The sequence below is a fragment of the Agelaius phoeniceus genome, chromosome Z (genome assembly GCF_051311805.1).
Source record: "Agelaius phoeniceus isolate bAgePho1 chromosome Z, bAgePho1.hap1, whole genome shotgun sequence".
Lineage (NCBI taxonomy): Eukaryota > Metazoa > Chordata > Aves > Passeriformes > Icteridae > Agelaius > Agelaius phoeniceus.
In genome coordinates, this window is record NC_135303.1 from 19500831 (window position 1) to 19520511 (window position 19681).

General features: G+C 35.0%; 1 protein-coding gene across 7 annotated transcripts in view; it reads right to left on the reverse strand.

Annotated features, from left to right (window-relative positions):
* Positions 1 to 19681, reverse strand: part of PAM (peptidylglycine alpha-amidating monooxygenase) — a 110150-nt gene that overhangs the window by 33583 nt on the left and 56886 nt on the right. For all 7 annotated transcript variants that reach the window (XM_054653436.2, XM_054653435.2, XM_077172115.1 and 4 more), the window contains exons 5-12: positions 17482 to 17569; positions 10911 to 10996; positions 9145 to 9228; positions 3026 to 3074; positions 2525 to 2592; positions 838 to 918; positions 657 to 733; positions 272 to 375 (exon numbers count right to left, since the gene is read on the reverse strand). In XM_054653436.2, the coding sequence (XP_054509411.1) occupies positions 272 to 375; positions 657 to 733; positions 838 to 918; positions 2525 to 2592; positions 3026 to 3074; positions 9145 to 9228; positions 10911 to 10996; positions 17482 to 17569 (637 nt within the window). The remainder of the gene's footprint in view (positions 1 to 271; positions 376 to 656; positions 734 to 837; positions 919 to 2524; positions 2593 to 3025; positions 3075 to 9144; positions 9229 to 10910; positions 10997 to 17481; positions 17570 to 19681) is intronic.

A 19681-nucleotide genomic window follows, 5' to 3' on the forward strand; every position in this document is an offset into this window, starting at 1 on the left:
GAACAGATCAGCCCAACATCTGACTAAGTTGTCTGGCAGTATAGCTTCACTTCAGAAGTGTTCTGAACACTTCAGCAAAGTGAATATTCACATAAGTAACGTCAGTGAACATTGTGTGGAGTTAAATAGATCAAACAGCATAACAAAACATTCTGGCAGAAATTGTTTCTTAGAATTACCTTGGAAGAAGACATGAAACAAATACTTTTCTACATATAACCAACACTCTGGTAAAACAGGTTCTGAAATGAAGCAAATAGATAAAATTTACCCTATATGTGTTTCTGTAGTTCTCCCTTCCCCACTGAACACACATCTGGCTGCTAGGATATCATCATAGCTAATGTCTACCGGATACTTCACAGGGTAGAATGCCTGAAAAAGAGGATGATTCACCCCAATCAGTAAAAGTACTTCATATTCTCTCTGTTAATAGACACTGATGAGAAGGATGGTGCTAATATCTGAAATGACTTTTGCATCATAATCTAATTGTAATAATACTTGGCAATATTCACTTCCAGGAGCAGAACAGCACATAACCACTGGAAACACCATAATGCAAATCTGTGGACACATGATTTCCACTTCAGTTTCTCAGTTTGAAACAAAGATAATTAAAATTTACATTCAGAACTAAAAAGAACCCTACCAACCTGTGGTAGTTGTGGACTCTGCCTACCAATCAATGTCCATTGACCATTTCTCACTCTGTATCCACTCACTACTTTACCTGTAAGATATCAATATACATGAGAAGTGAGATACACTTAAAAAAATATGTTGCAAAGTCAACAATTTTTTGTTCGGCATTTGATATTCCTATGCTACTCTTACCTAGTCTGTGTGTGTGAACTCTGTAGGCAAAAAGGTGCATTGGAGACCTTTTGTAATGGCAGGCAATGTCTGCATCAACCACTGTGAAAATATGACAGCAATAAACAATGACAAACAGATCATTTATCAAACAGAGAAAAGTTGCATTACTGTATTTCATTCAGCATGGTTTACAAAAAGCATGTGTACAATGGACAACAGATAATTTCAAAAGATAATAGATAGTATCTTATATTTCTGCAGTGCCCATCTCAAGATATCTGCAAAGAAAAACTAATAAAATATAGTCCAGGTTACTTGAAAATTACTTAATCTGATGACATATATATAAAATAAAAACTTCTTTCAGTCTACCCTAACCACTATTTTACAAAATTAAGTAATACATTTATTTACAGACTATGTTGAGGGTTGCTTAAAAGAAATATAGCTATGGTAAATAATCTAATCAGGGGAAAATTAAAATAAACTGATGTAATTCTAAACTGACACAATTTACAATGAAGTCTTGATTATAAAGGCCCAGACCTAATTTAGATTTAGACAAGAGATTTTGTCACCAAAGTGGTCTACAATGTTTACAGGGTAGTACTTGTGTTAGGTGCAGTAACGGTAATTAAGGAAGAGCCTACAGAAAAATCGTGATGCCTTTCTGAGAGATAGCACCACACTTCCTGTTTTAACAAATTTCATGCTCCACTTAAGAGCTGTAAATTTGATTGAACATGAGAAGGAAGTTACCAGCAACTACAGAACTGTTTGTTTGTCCTTTTCCCTCACCTTTCCAGTTGAAAAATTAAATTCCTACACTGATCAAATATTCTTGGTGATAGTGGAGGATTAATTTCGTGGGTCTTCATATGGGAGAGCAAAGTATTTTTAATTTCAGTTCAAATGTAAAAATGTTTCAAGTTGCTGAATTCACTAAACAGTTGGAGTCAGCTGAGCATTTGAACACCTCATAGTATTTAGGCAGCTAACTGTGAATGGAACAAATGGCGCTCTTGGTGAGTGCTCTTGCTCTCCCTAAAAATTTGGTAGAGGAGAGTACAGTCAGCATCCAACTTCCTTAAAACAGTACATCCCATGCTAGCCAAAGAAAGGATCTGGGGAGCTTCCAAGCTGAGGTTTAGATAAAATTCAGGATTCTGAACAGAAACAGTTTGGAAACCTTTTATTACAGTTTTGGTTTGGGTTTTTTGTAGCATTTTGAGCTTTTAACCAACCAGGACCTTTACTCCCAACATGGGAACAAAATTCTTAAATAGCAGCTCCTTACTGGTAGAAATTAATTTTTTAAAACTGAATTCTTAGTAGAAACACAAAAGTCATGAATGACACATGAAGAAGAGTACAAAGCAGTTTATGGCTTTTTAGAGGGGAGAGGAGGAATTAAAAAAGAGGTAGGGAATTTTTTATAAAATATAAGATGAAAATAAATTGAAGAAATACTCATTATTACTTGCACACATTGTGTTCATACAGTATTGACTGTCTTTACTGATGTAGTCATAGGCAAACAGAATATAATCTAAAACATAACTATTCTTTTCTTCATTTGTTCAAACAGTCAAATAAATAATTTGTCCACCTACATATCATCAAGCCTCTGTCAAATTTTCTTCCACAATAAGCAACAATAATAGATCAGATGTTGAAATCATCACTTTGTAAAATGATAACTCACCTTTCTTGCCTGGTGGTATGACCGTGTTCACAGACATCATAAGATACATTCCTGCAATCAAGGGTTGTCTGCAATGGAAAATCCAAGCTCTGATTGGATTTATGTTTTACAGAGGACTGATATACAAGTCCTCTATAAAACATAACTGCAAATGACTTGATATCCAATACCATTTGATACCACTAATTTCTAAACATTGGATTACATCTGAAACAGGTCTCTTAAAAATGAAGCTGTTTCAAAGCAGTTTCCCTCTCTTTCTCTTGTTTGCTACCATTTCTAAAGCATTTTCTGCAAAGTATGTGAAATAGGACAAAACTATCATCTGCATAATTTCTGTTCTCATCCCAGATTTCTAAATATGAAACTCTTAAACTGTATTAAGCCAGTACTCACAGCACAGCTGTGTCAAGTTCCTTAGCAGAAATGAATTTTTTTGCCAACGGATGACATGACTTCTACTGCAATAAAAAATAGGTAAGCATTTTTAAAAATACTCACTTTTGATGTGTCAGATGTAAAGTTACACCAGAGCAGTCCTTGTGTTTATCTGTACAAATTGTGAAAGTTTCATCATTAGCAATTGAATCCCTGCAAATTACTACATATTGATAAGATTTTTCTGCTATGTAAAAAAATAACAGAAAACTTAGAAGTTCTAATCTTACTGTGTAAAATTGTTATACTGTGGAAATACTACTGAAATTTGCACAAACCTGATCATCTCACTTGTAGAAATCCTAATACAAGGAAAAACTTCGGTGGATGAAAGTTACTGTACTAGAAAATTTAGATCTTTATGAAGTAGCATCTGGGAAATGAAACAGTATCATGTTTACACTAGTAGAAAAAGTAGTTTTATTTCAAACAAATTATATTTTGATCAAAATTAGAAAAATGAAAGGTTAGTGAAAAGCAGTAATTTCAGACATTAATAATGCAGCTGCCAGAAATCCTTGTAATGAAAGTCAGCTGGTGAACCTGATATACCAATACAGACAGCAATTCTATTTAAATTGGACATCCTGGAAGGTGAGAAAAAATAGCTAATTCATTTGTCAGTGCACTGTATCATCATTAGCTGATATATTTGCAGGCATTTTAATTTATAGACCCAGTCATCTTGACAGTTACTAAATTATAGTTGGCCATCTGGGTGTTCAATCTTTGCTTCTTTTTAAGCAAGTTTCTTTTTCTAATGTTTATACAATACTACCTGTAGTTAAAAGATGGATTTAACCCCAAAGTAAGTAATCAGAGCATTCTGAAAAAATATTATCCAACAGTATATGTTTCAGATAAGAAAGAGATCAGAGTATCTATAGTAACAAGCAGTAATTTCTGAGAGTTTTTCTTCCCATAAATAGTCAGATTACAAACTGAAAAAGTAGTGCATTTCAACAGATAAAAGGATAATGGCCAATGTGGGACAACACATGGAAACTTGACAGAAAATTTGAAACTTGACTTAGAAACTGTCAGTTCAGTTTTTCACACATTAGCTCTTTCAGTCACCCCCCATGTCACTAATAAAGGACAATTAATACTCAGTTTGCTTTTCACCATCACTGATAGTAGAATTTACAAGAATTTGTTTTCACTATGTTCACAAAGTAGATCTGTAAATTAATGTATGTGCTATTCAATTGAAATAGCTCCTAACACAATTTCACCATGTTCTCATAATGCTCATTATCACGGCTTCTACAAATTCTTAGTTACTCCAGCTCTGTGCATCCCAAAAAACACTTTTGGATTTAAAAATCTGAATCACTATACCACAGTTGCACCTTTTCAAATAGCAACAAAAAATCTAAGTCTTCATTGTACAGAGAAAAGAAAAATAAGAACAGTAGCTCTTTCATCAAAATTACTTGCAAGAATCAAGACTACCAAATCAAGAATCCAGAAGTGCCAAAAGGACTAAGTTATTAGGACAAAAGAAGGGGGATGGTAAGAAAACAGTCAAGAGAAAGAGAAACTAAACTCCTTTTCAATGATTTTAGAAAAAGTTCAATATATGTATATACTGTTCATCCTCTTCCGTGCAGGCAGCTTCACTTAGAATCACAATACCTCAGTGTTTGCTACAAAGGTCTTTGTAAAGTCTCTTCTGCCCCACTCTCCTCATTTTATACTAATTTTTTCTTATTTATGTAGCACAGGTGATGCTCCAGAACTCAATTTAATATTGTTAGAACTCTGCACTACATGAATTTCAATGGAAATTGGAAAATGCTTGCTTCCTCTCTGAACATTATTACTTAAAGTAATAATATTTAAAATTTTAAAATGCAGTCATTTTGTGTCTCTCAGTTTTGGAACTTTAATTGAAAACACCACCATTCTATCTTTTGAAAACAGCTCAAAATTATTCCCAACCGACCAAACTAATTTCATATTTGAAAAATTTAGCACTTACTAGGTCATAGTCATAAAAGTAGCACATAGGAGGAGGGGGAAAAACCTTCAAATATTATTTCTGTTTGGCAATATTAAAGTATTTTGATACAATTTTAATTTTCAGAATATGGAAATAATGCTGACTGCATTTTCATCTAAAAAGAGCAATTTCAAAATGAACTGAAGATAGCTGGAAAGTTGCTACTAATAATTACAATTGTTATATATAAGGCAATCATCTAAATCAGTATCAGGAGAAGCACAAATGAACTTCAAGATCATTTGTAAAGTATTTGATCTGCAGTGCTGTGTTAAGAATAAAATAATGGATGGATACATTAGTCTAAAACTTTCAGGAATTCCTACAGTGCTTTATAATTCTGTTTCAGTTATATTTGGCCATAAATGAACTAAACGTCTTTCTAACAAGTACAGAGGGATGCTGGAACTGACGTTTCCCTGCTTCTTCTTCCTTCAGTTCACCTCTTTGAAACACTCAGAGCTTTGAACACTTCACCGAATAATGCTGACAAGTTGTGCTCTGCCTTTTGTGTTCCATGCAAGTATTAACACAATCATATTAAATATTCCCTGCCTTTATTTACCTGTGTCAAACAAAGCCAATGATGCATGTTATTTAAAATTCTATGGGTTTTTCACTCATAAAAACAAACATTCTTCAAAACCTACTTTCTTTGCACTCTGTGTATGGGGACTATAAATTACTGAGCACTCTGATCAAACTATTTATTCAACTTCACTGCTCTGTTTCTAGTATTTCATAGGAATAGTATAGCACTCAATCATGGTGACTAGAATACTTACAAGCTCCCACTGCAACAGAGTGGCACTTTTTATGAAGCTCCAAACCCCTTGTTATTTCAAAGTCAGCCCTTGATTTGTACCAGAATCTCCAAAGCTGTCTCAGAATTAGCTTTGCTTCATTAAAGGTAAGAAGTAGCCTCAAAGGTGAGCACAACTCCTGAGCAAGGCAATTCCAAAGCTAATGCCCATGGGGAAGTAACTTTGTACAAGTTATATTTATTGAGCAAAGACATGCAGCACAAGACATGAACTTGAGGTACTAGTAAAGAATGAAACAAATAATACTGCATTTAATATTGGTATCTAATATTGGATACATAAAACTACCTTAATTTTTTTTATGTAAGTCAAGGTGCTTGTACTTGCCGATCTGTTCACTCATCCAGTATCAATTCAGTAAAATTTATTTTTAAAAGTCTAGTATGAAATCTGGAATGAAACTGTACCTTTACTCAACTTGTGAAAACCAAAATTCAAACACATACTCCCTAGTGACATTTTCACAACTTACTTTCCAGACAGAAAGGAGACAATTGTTGATTCTGGTTCAATATAATTTTTTTAACAGATGAAGACCTCATAAAGGTCACAGATGACTGATTTGCTAAAGGATATTAAAATATACCATAGCCATGAATCTCTGTGAATATGAAAAGCTAATTCTATTCAAGACACTGGCTTATTCAAGAGAATGTCAAAGAGAAGCACACTACATCTAATGTTCAGAATAATATTCAGAGTAATGTTCAAATGACAATATACAACTCACATTCTCATGAGGAAACAGATCTTTTTAAGACATCTACTGGCTTGGTGGCCAAAAGTAATTACTCTCCCAGCCAAAAAAACCAAACCCTAAAACAACACTAAGAACTCTACACCCCACTGAGAAATTATATGTTATTATATGCAATATGGGTAACATAACTCTTGCAGATCGTGATAGCAGGGAGAAATAAGTCTACTCTCAGTGAAAAGCTGGGGGTTAAAAGAAAAAGCTGAGAATGCAAGAATGCATTGTTCATTGTGCAAAAAAAGAGAGAGAACAAGAATGGAAATGAAAAAACAGCCAAAGCTGAACAAAGGTGAAAGACTTCCTCATAAATTTGCTCTAAACATATTGACAAAAACTTATAAATTGCTTCAAACAATGCAACAGACGCACACATACAAAATGACAGAATGTGAAAACCTTCCATTTCAGAATAGCTAAAAGACCTTATCATTGATAACTTCAAAACACTTTGATTCTTGGGGTAACAATTATATTCTTACATGTGCTGGAAAGGACTAAGATAATAATATGGCAGATTAGAAACAACATTAGTCTTTGTTACACAAAGGGAAGGGGAAAAAAAACCCAACATTCTAGGCATTAGAAAAATACAGTATTTTTTAAAATTCAGATTCAAAGGTGCTTACATAGACTAATAAGGATTACAACTGCACTGCATATCCCTACAGCCCAATTTCAAAGCTGACTGGGTCCCTTTACAGACCTAAAAATGGGTAGATTTACTTTAATTTGAATCTGAACTTGAAACACTTATGACTATATAAAAAGGCAGATAAATTTCTGACAATTTTTTACTTGTTTACTTGTATCTACTATAAGGCATAACTCCACAATAATTTTTGCTTTTACAATAGAAAAGGTAAAAAATTGAAATAGACAAATCAATATTTTTCTAAGATGGCTCTTCACACATTTTTTGTAGAATATAATTTTGTTCTCCAGAATAAATTTTAATCTGTTGCCTTTAGACAAGGTATAATACATTTTATTTTGGCATCTGAGAGTAAAGCGCATACCTAAATACGAATTCTTAGCTCAGGATTATAGGTAAGAAGGGATGGAAAGCAGAATTATTCTAATCTAATAAAATGTCCTAAACCTTCATAGTAGTGTTCAAAGATATTTAATGCATAATTTTCAATAGTTTCACAAGTGTTTTTAAATTTCAGGAATAGCCTAAAGGGATTTTTCTTACCTTATTGAATTATCTTTCTAATTTTACCTTACCTTAATTAATTACCTTTCTAATTTTTCTTACCTTATTTAATTACTTTTCTAATTACCCAGAGGGTAATTGGATGTCTGTTGATAATGACAGGCATAAGAATAGAGTCAAGGCATAAGAATACAGTCACTGAAGATTGTATGTAAGCCCATGCAGTTTTTGCAATTCAGAAGAGAGGATAAATGATGAAAGATGCTCAGTTAACTTGTTATGCTTTCAGTAGTATGTCAAGGATTCCAAAGCACTGTTCAGAATTTACTGTTCTGACTTACAAGTAATTACAAATATAAAATATTTGACTTTATGTAGTATTTATTTATGTATTAGCATCCAATTTTACTTCCTATCAGTTTTGGAGGGAAAAAATGCTGTAGATAAAATCATCAACTCCCATGTTCAACTCTTCTAAAAAGAGAATTTTTCATTTCATTAACCAGGTATTAAATTAATTCTGTCCAGCAAAGGGCCACAAAGATTATGAAGGAATTGGAGCATCTCTCCTGTGAGAAAAGGCTGAGAGAGCCTGTTCAGAGAGAGATGGATCTGAAGGGAGGGTGCAAAGAAGAAGGAGCCAGACTCTTCGCAGTGCTCAGCGACAGGACCAGAGGTGATGGGCACACACTGAAACACAGGGTCTTCCGCTGAACATAAGTAAACTCTTTCACTGTATGGGTGACTAAGCACTGGGAGAGGTTGCCCTGGAGTGCTTCTACCCCTCAATGTACCTGGACACAGGCCTGGACAAGAGGCTGTAGGTGGCCCTACTTGAGCAGGGAGGGCATGGGTCAGATGACTTCTAAAGGTTTGTTTCAATCTCAACCATTATGTGATTCTGTGAAACACTCAATGACAAGAATAACCATATTGCTATGCTTGAAATGAGCATTTCATCTTAAAAAAGAAAATCAAAACCCAAACCAAACAAACAAAAAAAAGGACACTGTCTCCACAAGTTACATTTTTTCCAAACACAAATACCGTGACTGATTGGCTAGTGAATATTATCTACTAGCAATCTACTCAAGTGAGATGACAGGTTAACTGTGTTCATACCTGTTACAACTTCATTAAACAAAACACTGAATTATATATGGAAACACCAAGTTTCTCCCTAAACATAAAATTAATAATCTGCTTTTTGATTACTTTAAGTCATTTGCTCCACAGTTTTTGAAGAAAAAAATAGTGTTCACTGTTCATATATTTATACAGATAAATTAAGTTTATGAAGTCAAGTTAATACAAAAACTATATTCCAAATATGCCCATTGATCTTTGCAAATGGCACTAACAGAAAAATTATTTTCTACAGGTAAATATCTTGATGATGTAGATGATACAACTTACAGAGCAAGTTTCCAAAATGCATACCTCGAAATGCACTAACATCTCCATAATGTACCTGGAGAACAAAGTATCTGCTACCCGTTTCTCCTCCAACTCTGAATCCAACACCTAAGAGAAGGAAAATGTATTGTTTTCAGAAAAAATAAAATGTAAGATGATTCACCACCACTAAGAATATAAAAAAAATACAAATCACTTCAGTGGCTAAGAGTGAAAGGGGTAGAAAATTTCAGACACCACTGAAGAAAACTTTGTCCTGAAACCCAGGAAAACCATCACCACACTGATTCCAAACAGACTGTGGAGCTAGGACCACAACTTAATTATGAATAAGTAGCTGCTTTATGCAGAGAACTCTCTGAATCAAAGAACATTAATACAGATCTTTTCAAAATCCAAAATAAAAATGAAGTCTTATTATGAAGTCATATCATTATTATGTAGGATTTGGTGGACCTCCATTTATTTCTCATACAACCTCTGCATGATATAAACTAATTAACACTAACTTACTAAGAAGACATTGAGAATGAGAAGAGAAAAAGGTCTACAGTAAAATATTTTTAGATTTAAATTAATATTATATGCAGAAAAAAATCTTGAGGAAATTATGCACCTATGTTACTTGATGAGAGAAGCAAGTACAGGCACAAAACACAACAGAGAAGCTTGAAATAATCTGAAATAATGAAATTGCAAATCATCACCATCACGAAAAGGGATTTCTCTACATCAATTCTACAATGAACATTTTTCAGGAGAGCAGAAAAACAATTTCTTCATATTTGGTCACAGTAAAATGCAAAGCCACCTTATAAATGGGACTACAGCCTCTCTGTGCAGAAATGAGGAATCTTTATGAATACTCCCCACAAACCTTGTATTTTTGCACAGCTTACCAACAAGAAAAGTATCAATAGCTGGGGTTTAAAAGCAAAACTTCTACATAATCTTTTAAGTACAAAACATCTATAGAATCCTCCATGTGACAATGTTTTTTAAACTTGACATTCTGATAACCAAATCAAGTAACATTCATGTTGGTAAGTGTGTAAATGAATTATTTAAAAAAAGCATTTTCATGATATTGCCCCTGGCTATGAAAATGGGAAGTAAACTATGAAAGAAAAAAATACTTAGAATTCAAGATACTTTCAGATCAAGGCTATACAGATGGTAAGTATTTCTAAGACTCTCAGTGGTTATTACAAAGAAGTACTTCACCCTTTTTCCAGACAGACCCCTCCAAGTAGCTTAAAATTCAGTAGGGTTGTCTATTATAGAAGAAAATGGGTATGCAAGCATGCTGCCCAACTGCATCAAAGCATTAAAAATGAAAAACACATTAAATTGTCAACATATACTTTAAACAGGAAAAATCCAATGTTTCAATTGAATTTGTTTGTGCTTTCCCAAACAAACAAAAATATTTCAATGTACTTTGTGTGCTACTGAAAGATACATAAATGGTAACTTTCTAGTAAGATATAGTAGGAAATGCAAGACTAATGCTATATAAAAATAATCAGTACATTATGATACTTATCTCTGTCTTTTTTACCCCTGTAGAAATCCATAATGGTATAGCAAACAGAATGACAAAAACCCACAAATATATTAGCTAGCGTAACATATTTCATAGTTAATTAGGCTGATATTTATACAGTTTCTATCAATTAGTCACAATAAAAATATTACAGGATGTTCTCAGATATGCCAGGTTCTTACTTCCATGTCCTCCTTCTTCCCCTGCACCTGCACACAAGAACTGCATATTAAACGGCCAATACCTTTGGGCAGCCTGGTGGGTGGAGCATTTCTTGCCCAAGCATACAAAATGTTAGATTTATCTTTGCATGTTCCTTCATCACAGTCCCTAAAAATATGAGGAAAGAAAAGGGAATATAATTTTTAAAGTTTTGAAATCAGAAAACAGCAGGTGAGTTACAGGCAAAATTACTAATTTTAAGATCTATCAGGATGTTTTTTTGAATGTATGCTGATTAAACACAGTTATTGGTATATGTTCCACTTTCTTTTATTTCCCTCCCTGTGCATTAAGGCAGTGTTAGACAGTTCTGATGGGCCCTGTCAGCCTATTCATCAGTGATGGAAAACGTGAAGGAACATTTTATGGTGATGAACTGTATGAAAATCTCTAGCATTATTAACTCAAGTGATGCAAAATGACAATGGCTGCTCCATTTACACAGAGGAATAGGACTCATGCACAAAGCAGAAAAGAACCCCCACAAAACATAAAACTGATTATTTAAAATTAATTTAAAAATCATTGTCAAAAAAAGTGACAGAAAACTGTATATGAACCCAAAGATTGAAGGCACTCATGCCCTGGACTTAATGTGAGCTCATTGCTTTAAGTTAATTCTCATTCCACTGCACAATTTGTTTTTCAAAATAGAAAAATCACACACATACACACACACAAAAGAAACAATCACCAAAAAAATCCCAAACAAACAATCACCAAAAAAATGCAAAACAAAAAGAAAAGGGAAAACAAAAAGAAAAAAGAAGGGTTTGCCAAGTTAACAGGCCACAAACAGGTCACAAATATTTACAGTAACAGAGAGCTTGAGTTGTTCCTAGCCTCTGCAGCTAGCACCATGCAGGTGACACTGAAGGTGAAGAATGAAAGACTCTCAAAACCCAGTAATTCTAGATACCTTAAATCTGCAAGAACTGGTAAACCTGAGGCGGAGACATCACCAAGGCTCAACTGACAGACACAGTCGTACAGACAGCACAATGTACCTGGACCACATCCAAGAAGGCACTAACTGCTATGTGTGGTTGTAGGCTGCACGATGATACACACAGATAATCAAACAAGGGACCCTAAGGAACTTTCCGAACACCCACCTAGAATAGACTTCTCCCTCTTTATCCTGAATTAGGGAAAAGGTTTATTTACAGGGTATATTTGTACCTTATTCAAATGGCAAAGCATCCATGGCCCTGAGCCCAGAGTGTAGAAGGTGTGCAGCACACACAGGTATGACTTTAAGAAAGCTTCACCCTGAAACTATTCAGATTACATCAACAGACTCAAGCCAGATGCAATGAAGGTTGGCATCTATGCCAGTGTTCCATTCCAAACCAAAATGGTACAGGCTCTGCTCTGTTTATCACCGCCTGTAAAATGATACTTGGGAAAACATTTGCATATGCAAGACATGGTTTCAATCACCTGAAATTGTGGGGAAAAAAGAGTGCCACATAGTGTGAGGAAGAGTATAAACACAAAAAAGACCAGGACATCTAGCAGATGCAGCTCATTTATGTTTCTGCTGAGAATGGCTAAGCCATTTGTGCAAATGATGATGATGCTTTCCAAGTATCTCTCAGAGATAACCAGCCCTTCCGGCATGTGTTTTAAACCACATCAGCAGGATATCATGCATTTCTTTCATCCCAGCAAGCTTTATTGCAGCCCAGCTACTGTATTTAATTCTGACTGAAAGCTCTGCCATAATCATGAGAGTCTCAAGAGAAAAGGGAACAGACCACTTCTTTTTTAGTAGTTATACTCACAACATGTATTGCTAGACCTTCCTAACTAACAGTTTGGTCACGTTCCCCTTCAAACATGCCCATGTCCCAAAGGACAATCAAAACTTACTTCAATATAAGTGAAATGTTTTGATGTGTGAATTAAGTTTCAGCTTATTCATAACATTTCATAAGTGAAATGTTTCAGCTGCAACTGAAAATTAGGCAGCTTCCCGCTGCTATAATTTGTTACTATACAAAAAACCCAAAAGACTTCATGGATCTAACCTAGTATTGAGCTGCACAACTTGGGAATGTGTTGAAGAGATTGTTTAGGAGGAATGCCAGAAGGAACTACAAGCACAGTCACAGCTTTAACACCACACTTTGGGCAAAACTGTCTTTAATTTATACCACAGTATTTCTAAGAACACATTAATTAGGAAAAAGCCCCGTGCATGATGCCTCAAACTTTCTTCCAAGAGGCTACTAGAATGGAGGCACAAGACTGCAGGGGATGAAGATAAACTACAGGTACTGGTATTTCATTTCATTTAAAAAATGGTTAACCATCTCATTTTGCCATCAATGACAATCTTGAAACATTAAGTTTTCAGAAAACATGAACCTAGAGGAGATTGCAAAGAAGAGGTAATAAGATAAACAGATTGAAAAAAAGGGAGCTAGTAAAAAGTATAAATTTAACAAACAAAAAAATCACTGAAATTCATAGTAGCTTTGCATAAAATGAGTGACACAGAATACTTTAAAAATGGACTATAGCTGCATTTTATACACTACTGTTCTAAAAACTGATTTTGACTTAAAATTTGGAAATGAGTGGGGTAGGAGAGAGCTTAGTGACTGCTTCTTGGATCTTTATTTTCTTGCAAACTCTCCTGGGCTTCCCAAAGGCATTCTCCCCAGTCTTGGGTAAGCTCAAGAGCTGTTTTCATTAATGGCACTGGGGTTTTGACTGATTACCTAGACTGAAACTAAAATATTTCACTATGTCAGCAAGACCAGTATTTGGCTATCCCTTTAGCACATCTGCATTGGTTATGGTAACAAATAACTTCTTTTATTTCTTTCTTTATTACACTGCACTCCTGAATACTAATCAATACTTGAAAAAAAGGGTAATTGAGGTGATTGAGTAAGACAAATAACCATTTTTAGCTCTTGAATGTTGCAGAACATTCTGGGGCAGTGTCAATGGTAAGAAACTACACCTAAAAATACAATTCTTTCTACTGTTGTAGAAAGAACTCTCCCTCATGCAGTGAAATAAAAGTCCTTCACTGAACTAGTCATGACATCTTTTGCAACCTCTACTGAACACCTCTATTGAACTATTGATGTCAAGGACATTTAAACCCATTCTTTCCTGCCAACAGAAACAACTGTCTGATAGAGGAATCACCAGGTGGCCATCTATGACCCACACTTATACATTTGTTTACATAAGTAATTAAAGCTGCCCTGCCTGATCTCAAAATAATGGCTTTATCTGTGAATCAGCTCATTCACAAGAGATTATTTCAGTGTTAGGTTTGATGCAGCACAAGACTTGTCTTGCCAGGAGACTCACAAGTTCTGAATAATTCAACACTTTCTTTTAAAGTATTCAAGTGCTTTCCTAATTATCTACAGAGAATCTGAACTTTTATCAATCAGTTCAGGCATGTTACATCAATTTCAACACAGTTTGCCAGCTCAGGCAAAACTTATCATTGTGGCTGAACTGTTTTTAGATCAATTATGATCCAGGAACAGATGCAGCTATGCCATTTTTTTAATGCACCGAGCAACACCTGAGGCAATGAGCCCTGGGAAACGATTTTTTTTTTCCTGTGGAAAGGCCTGTGTATTTCAAGAAGGCAGAACAACCTTTAGCATTTGTTCAGATAAAGATTCTACTACACTGCAGTGAATGTTGAAACCAGCACAGGTTCCATGCAACTTGAAAGCCTTTTGAAAGGCCAGGGACATTTGCAAGAATAGTGTCAAATCACCAGAAAAGGCAGCAGGCCCGATGGGCGTCACAAATTTTGGCTTAGTACTGCTATGGGCAGCTAGTACTGCCATAGATGGGTGTCACAAATTTTGGCTTAGTACTGGCCATAGGGCAGCTAATCCCAACAGAGTCATCTGGATGCTTCTCATTCCTCTCCACTCAAAGTTGGCCTGAATGAAACTTCACATCTCAGGAAAACCAATTTGGTCTTCCATTCTGAATGTTTCTAACAGCCTATTTTTCCATAATACAACTAATCCACATCCTTATGGTAGATAAAATTTTGACTTGAAAAACCATATGTAACTAATATTGCCAGAACTTTGAAAAAGAAACTAGAAGAAAAAAATCTATGTGGCATGCTTAATTGAATCAAAGCTGGCTCTGTAAAAATGTTGAGCATGTAACAAGTAAGGAAGATCCCTGCTAAACATGTCTTACAGTGATCTGCTCAGACTATACAATACTCCTTCCCTACTAGATGGAAGAGCAAGGGAAGTCATCATTTACTAGCCTTCCGGTAATTAAAGGAACAGCAAATAACCATACAAAATAAACAACAATGAAGACCAGTAACACACAGTCACCAGAATTACTTTAATAAAATTAGGTTAGAAATTTCTAGCACTCTTTAGTCTATTTTATGTAGAAAACACATGATCATCTTTTTAGCCTAGCAAATAACTGCGGGTAGAGCAAGATAAAAAGCTGCAAAAACAGGGATATGAAATTATGAGAGAGTGAATGAAGGGCTTTCATTTTGAAAATGCAAAGCAAACACCAACCCTCAGAAAATACACATAAAGAATAGAAAAATCTAATCAAAACTTGCATATGAAAAATTGAAAATAGCAGATTTAAACACAACACTAACATATTTGGCCTGGCTACGATGGAGTTAATTTTCCCCACAGCAACCCTCATGGTGCTGCGATTTGAGTGAGTAGCTAGAAAGGTGTTGATAACACATCAGTGTTTGGGAAAGATCTTAGGAGAGGTCACAGCCAGGCTGGCTCACCCAAACTGACCAAAGAAATGTTCCATACCGTATTATACCCATTCAACAATCAAAGCTAATAGAAAGGAAGACAAGGAGGGTAGGGAGACACAGACACTAACACACATTAGTTATTTATGACATTTGTCTTTCAGAGCAACCATTACTTGTGCTTGGAAGTGGCTTGGTGATGAAAAGAAGATAATAAAATATTTTGTTTTCCTCCACTTCTGCACAACATTTGCTTTTGCTTTATTAAACTGCCTTTGCTTTGACTCATGAGTTTTTTTCCATCCTGAGGAGTGGAGGGATAGAGCAGCTTGGTGGGAATCTGATGTCCAGCAAAGCTCAATCCATCCTAACTAAATAAGTATCTTGTCATTTGACAGGTAAATCAATCAAGAACAAAAACATTAGCTGCCACACCACAAAGGCTGTCATTGGTGAGTCTTCTGATGGGAGAGTGAAAGTACAACTAGGGAGCTCAAACTACCTGAACTCTAGACTCAAAACAGGGATTTCAGTCGGATTCAGTTTTGAAAAACTTTGGGTTTTGGCTTTGGATCTCTTCTACAACCTCAGAACATCAGTTAGTTGCAAATAGGCATTGTCTCATAACTTCATCTCAACACAAGCTCCTGATCAATCTGTAACAACATAATTCTATCATTTACAAATTATTCCAAATCTCTATTAAAACTACTTCCAGAAATATGAAAACAGCACTAGCTCCAAGTACAATCTACACAGTTTTAAATAGGATACTTACCTGTTTTTAAAAGGTCAGAATGTAAAAGTTTTATGTTGGCATATTGCTCACATTAAAGTATTCAAGTATATTCTATCATTTGAGATACAATAAAAAAGAGCATAGAAAAGCTGTGGGGTAAAGAAATTTCAAGCATTTTCTGCAGGGAACAGAAAATAATAGAAATTCTATGCTTTAATTTCATTTTGGTCTAAACTTCTTAAGCATCTGGTCTTCTTGCACAACTGTGCAAGATTACATTTTCAATATTACAACTATTGGTTGCTAAGTAAACGGAGATAAGACTTTTGAGGAAAATTTGTTGTGTATGTTTAAAATACTAATCAAATCATCTCCCCAAAAACAGGCATTCAGAATGTTTTGGGGTATATTTCCTGAAATTTTATTATACTATACTGTTAGTTCTAAATTCCGGGTCTAGTTACCTTTTTGGTAAATACTTAAAAGATAAATTATGATTACACAACTCTATCAGAACATCTATATTAAAATTGCTCTACAGTTCAGAATAACCAGCAAAAATCCTCATTTGCTCTCTCATGAAAACTTACAGAAACTTTGCAAAATTACTGGATAGATGATTAATTTCCACCCACCTTCATGTTCTCTTCACATTACCTCCACACACCTATTTTACTGGCATTGGGTGTTTCCCTCTGCTCTCATTCCTTAGGCATTTTGAAGTGCAAGTCAACTACCAAATCACTTGATAATCAATTTCAGTTTATCCTTCACTCAGTTTCATTCTCATCAACCTGCTAAATGACTTCATACAGAGAAAAGCAGCCAATTATAGTTTAGAGATTAGATTTCTTGGTATTCAATGACACTCTCTTTACTATAGCTTCTGCCCTCCTCCTTGAAGACAGTCAATTAGTCATGAAGAATATGGAGGAGTTATTTAAAAAAAACAAACACTTTAAGTGTGGAAAGCGTAGATTGTTATTAATTTCTTCTTAATTTCAAATTTTCTTACTTTCCAAGAGATTCTGACACTGGAAGAGGTTTAAGCAATTAACACTGAAAAAGAATTGGTTAATAACAAAAGCGAGACGCAGCTCTTACCAGTAATTTTCAGTAGAGGAAGGTTCATTACATCCAAAGAGTAACATGTGATGCACTGTGTCCATGCTGGCATGAGGCTTAAAGTCAACTGAAAAAACAATAAAGCAAAACAAGTAAGCTGTCACCATAAGTTACATAACCAAGAGAATCTTGTGCCATTTTCCCCTGTAATAATACATATAAGGCAGGTACACCCCCACCCATTTATTTACCTTCTGCATTCCACTTACACACATCCCTTAAATTTTCATTCAATAGCCTTCCTTCTAAGCTAAAGTACTGTATGTACCTCATTTATTTATTAAGAAAAAGAAACAAAGTTCCTAATGAAAACCACTGTATTTCCCACAGAAGTTAAATATGATATTAAGTTAATATATCACTGTATCTCAAACCACAAAATTTTACTGTCACCAGTCCAATTGCAATCTACCTTTGAAATCTGCACTTGTGACTTAATAATACTCTTCTAATTCTTTTGTACTTCATAAAAAATACAAACAAGCAGTAAGTTACAGTTAAGAGCAACTAAATCTTATGCATTACTAATATCTTCTTCCAGTATTCTACCTTGCTTACATTTTCCCTGCATCTTTCTTGGGACAACAGTTCCAAGAAGGGATTGAGTCTCACTAATATGTCAAATCCTTTGGAATGAAAACCAAAATTTGTTTAAAGTCAGCATGATCTCACTGCCCAAATACTTCTCATTATTAGAAACTTAGATGTGAAAGTTCACCTCTTGTTCACCTCTAAAATGTCTCTTCTTTAAACTATGCCACAGATAAAACACTGGTTTGGTTTCTCAAGTACCTGTGATCCTGTTTAGCAAAGTAAAAATTTTATCAACATCATGGGAGTAATATTGACCATGAATGTATAATGATGGCATTTCTAAAAGCATTCTACATTCTTTTATTACTACAGAAAAAGTATGCCATTGCAGGGAATGCAATGGTTTTTAACCTTGGAGTACAGCAGAAATTCAGAAGACAAGTTACTCCAGCCCCTACATGCACACAGACAGTGAGAAGTCTCTAATTAACTGTCTTTTAGCTATTAACAGGGAACATAGTGAAACTGTAAACCAGTTAAACAATATTCTGCTCCTGAGGTTTCTGGCACTACCTGCACTCAGAAACCAGTATTTTAAGACAGAGCTGTGGCAGAGTTCCTGAAATGAGTGATGATGTGGGTTATCGTCCCAATTTCACAGGGGAAAAATATCAAATAGCTTCTAACCCAATTTCTAGAGCTGAGCTCTGTCCTGGAAAGTAAGGGAAACCAGCCAACAGTTAAAGCACGTAAGTCAAGTTTTAGCTTGAAGAGAGGTGGTCAGACTGTAAGGAAATGAGCATGCCACAGCTGAGGGCTTGGTTTGGGAAATAAGAGAGGAAATATACCCTGAGAAGGTACTTTGAGTGACATATGAATTAAGAACTACTAAAGTAGCCAGCATGAAGAAAGTCCAGAGACAACCCAACATCTTTATTTTTCTACAAGCAAATTCTACTTGTTTCATAGATAAAAATCTAATCTGTGTTATGGAGACAATTCTTGTTTTGACATTTTTATCAGTAATGATTAGTAGTGAAATTATGGTTTATGCTTGCATGACAGAGGCAACGTGTCATTCTGTGGAATTCCTACCTTTTCAGATGTTTTGGATGTTTTAAGCTGCTGTTATCAATCGAGAGATTAAATTTCTGAAGGGGTTTATGAGCAGTTCGCACATGTGAAATTTCATTACTGTATTGTCAAAGTTAATACCTGTAAAAATGTGCTGTAAGAACTACTTATAAAGGCAGTCTTCAATAAAGGTAAAATTGAAGGTTAGGCCTGCTAGCTGCTAAAACCACCACCTGTCCTGCTGCTTAATACTGTCTCTGTTTCTTTTTATTTTTCTGCCACTCTCTTATTGCAAGTATTTATTCTAATGAGTCAGAAGTCTTTTATTCAGGAAGTCTTTTATTTGCTCCACATAGTGCCTATTACAATGATGTCCTAGAGCACAGACAGAACCTTCAAGCCCTTTAGAAAACTTACTACAAATACCTGACTAAATGCTATTCCTACCAAGAGAAAATGATGCACCAGAGCTAACAAAGCAAAATCAGACTTCTGGCTTACACTATTTTAGCTGACATACTGCATCATTGCTTAAGGAAGCATTGAAAAACCTCACAGTCAGTCAATGAGC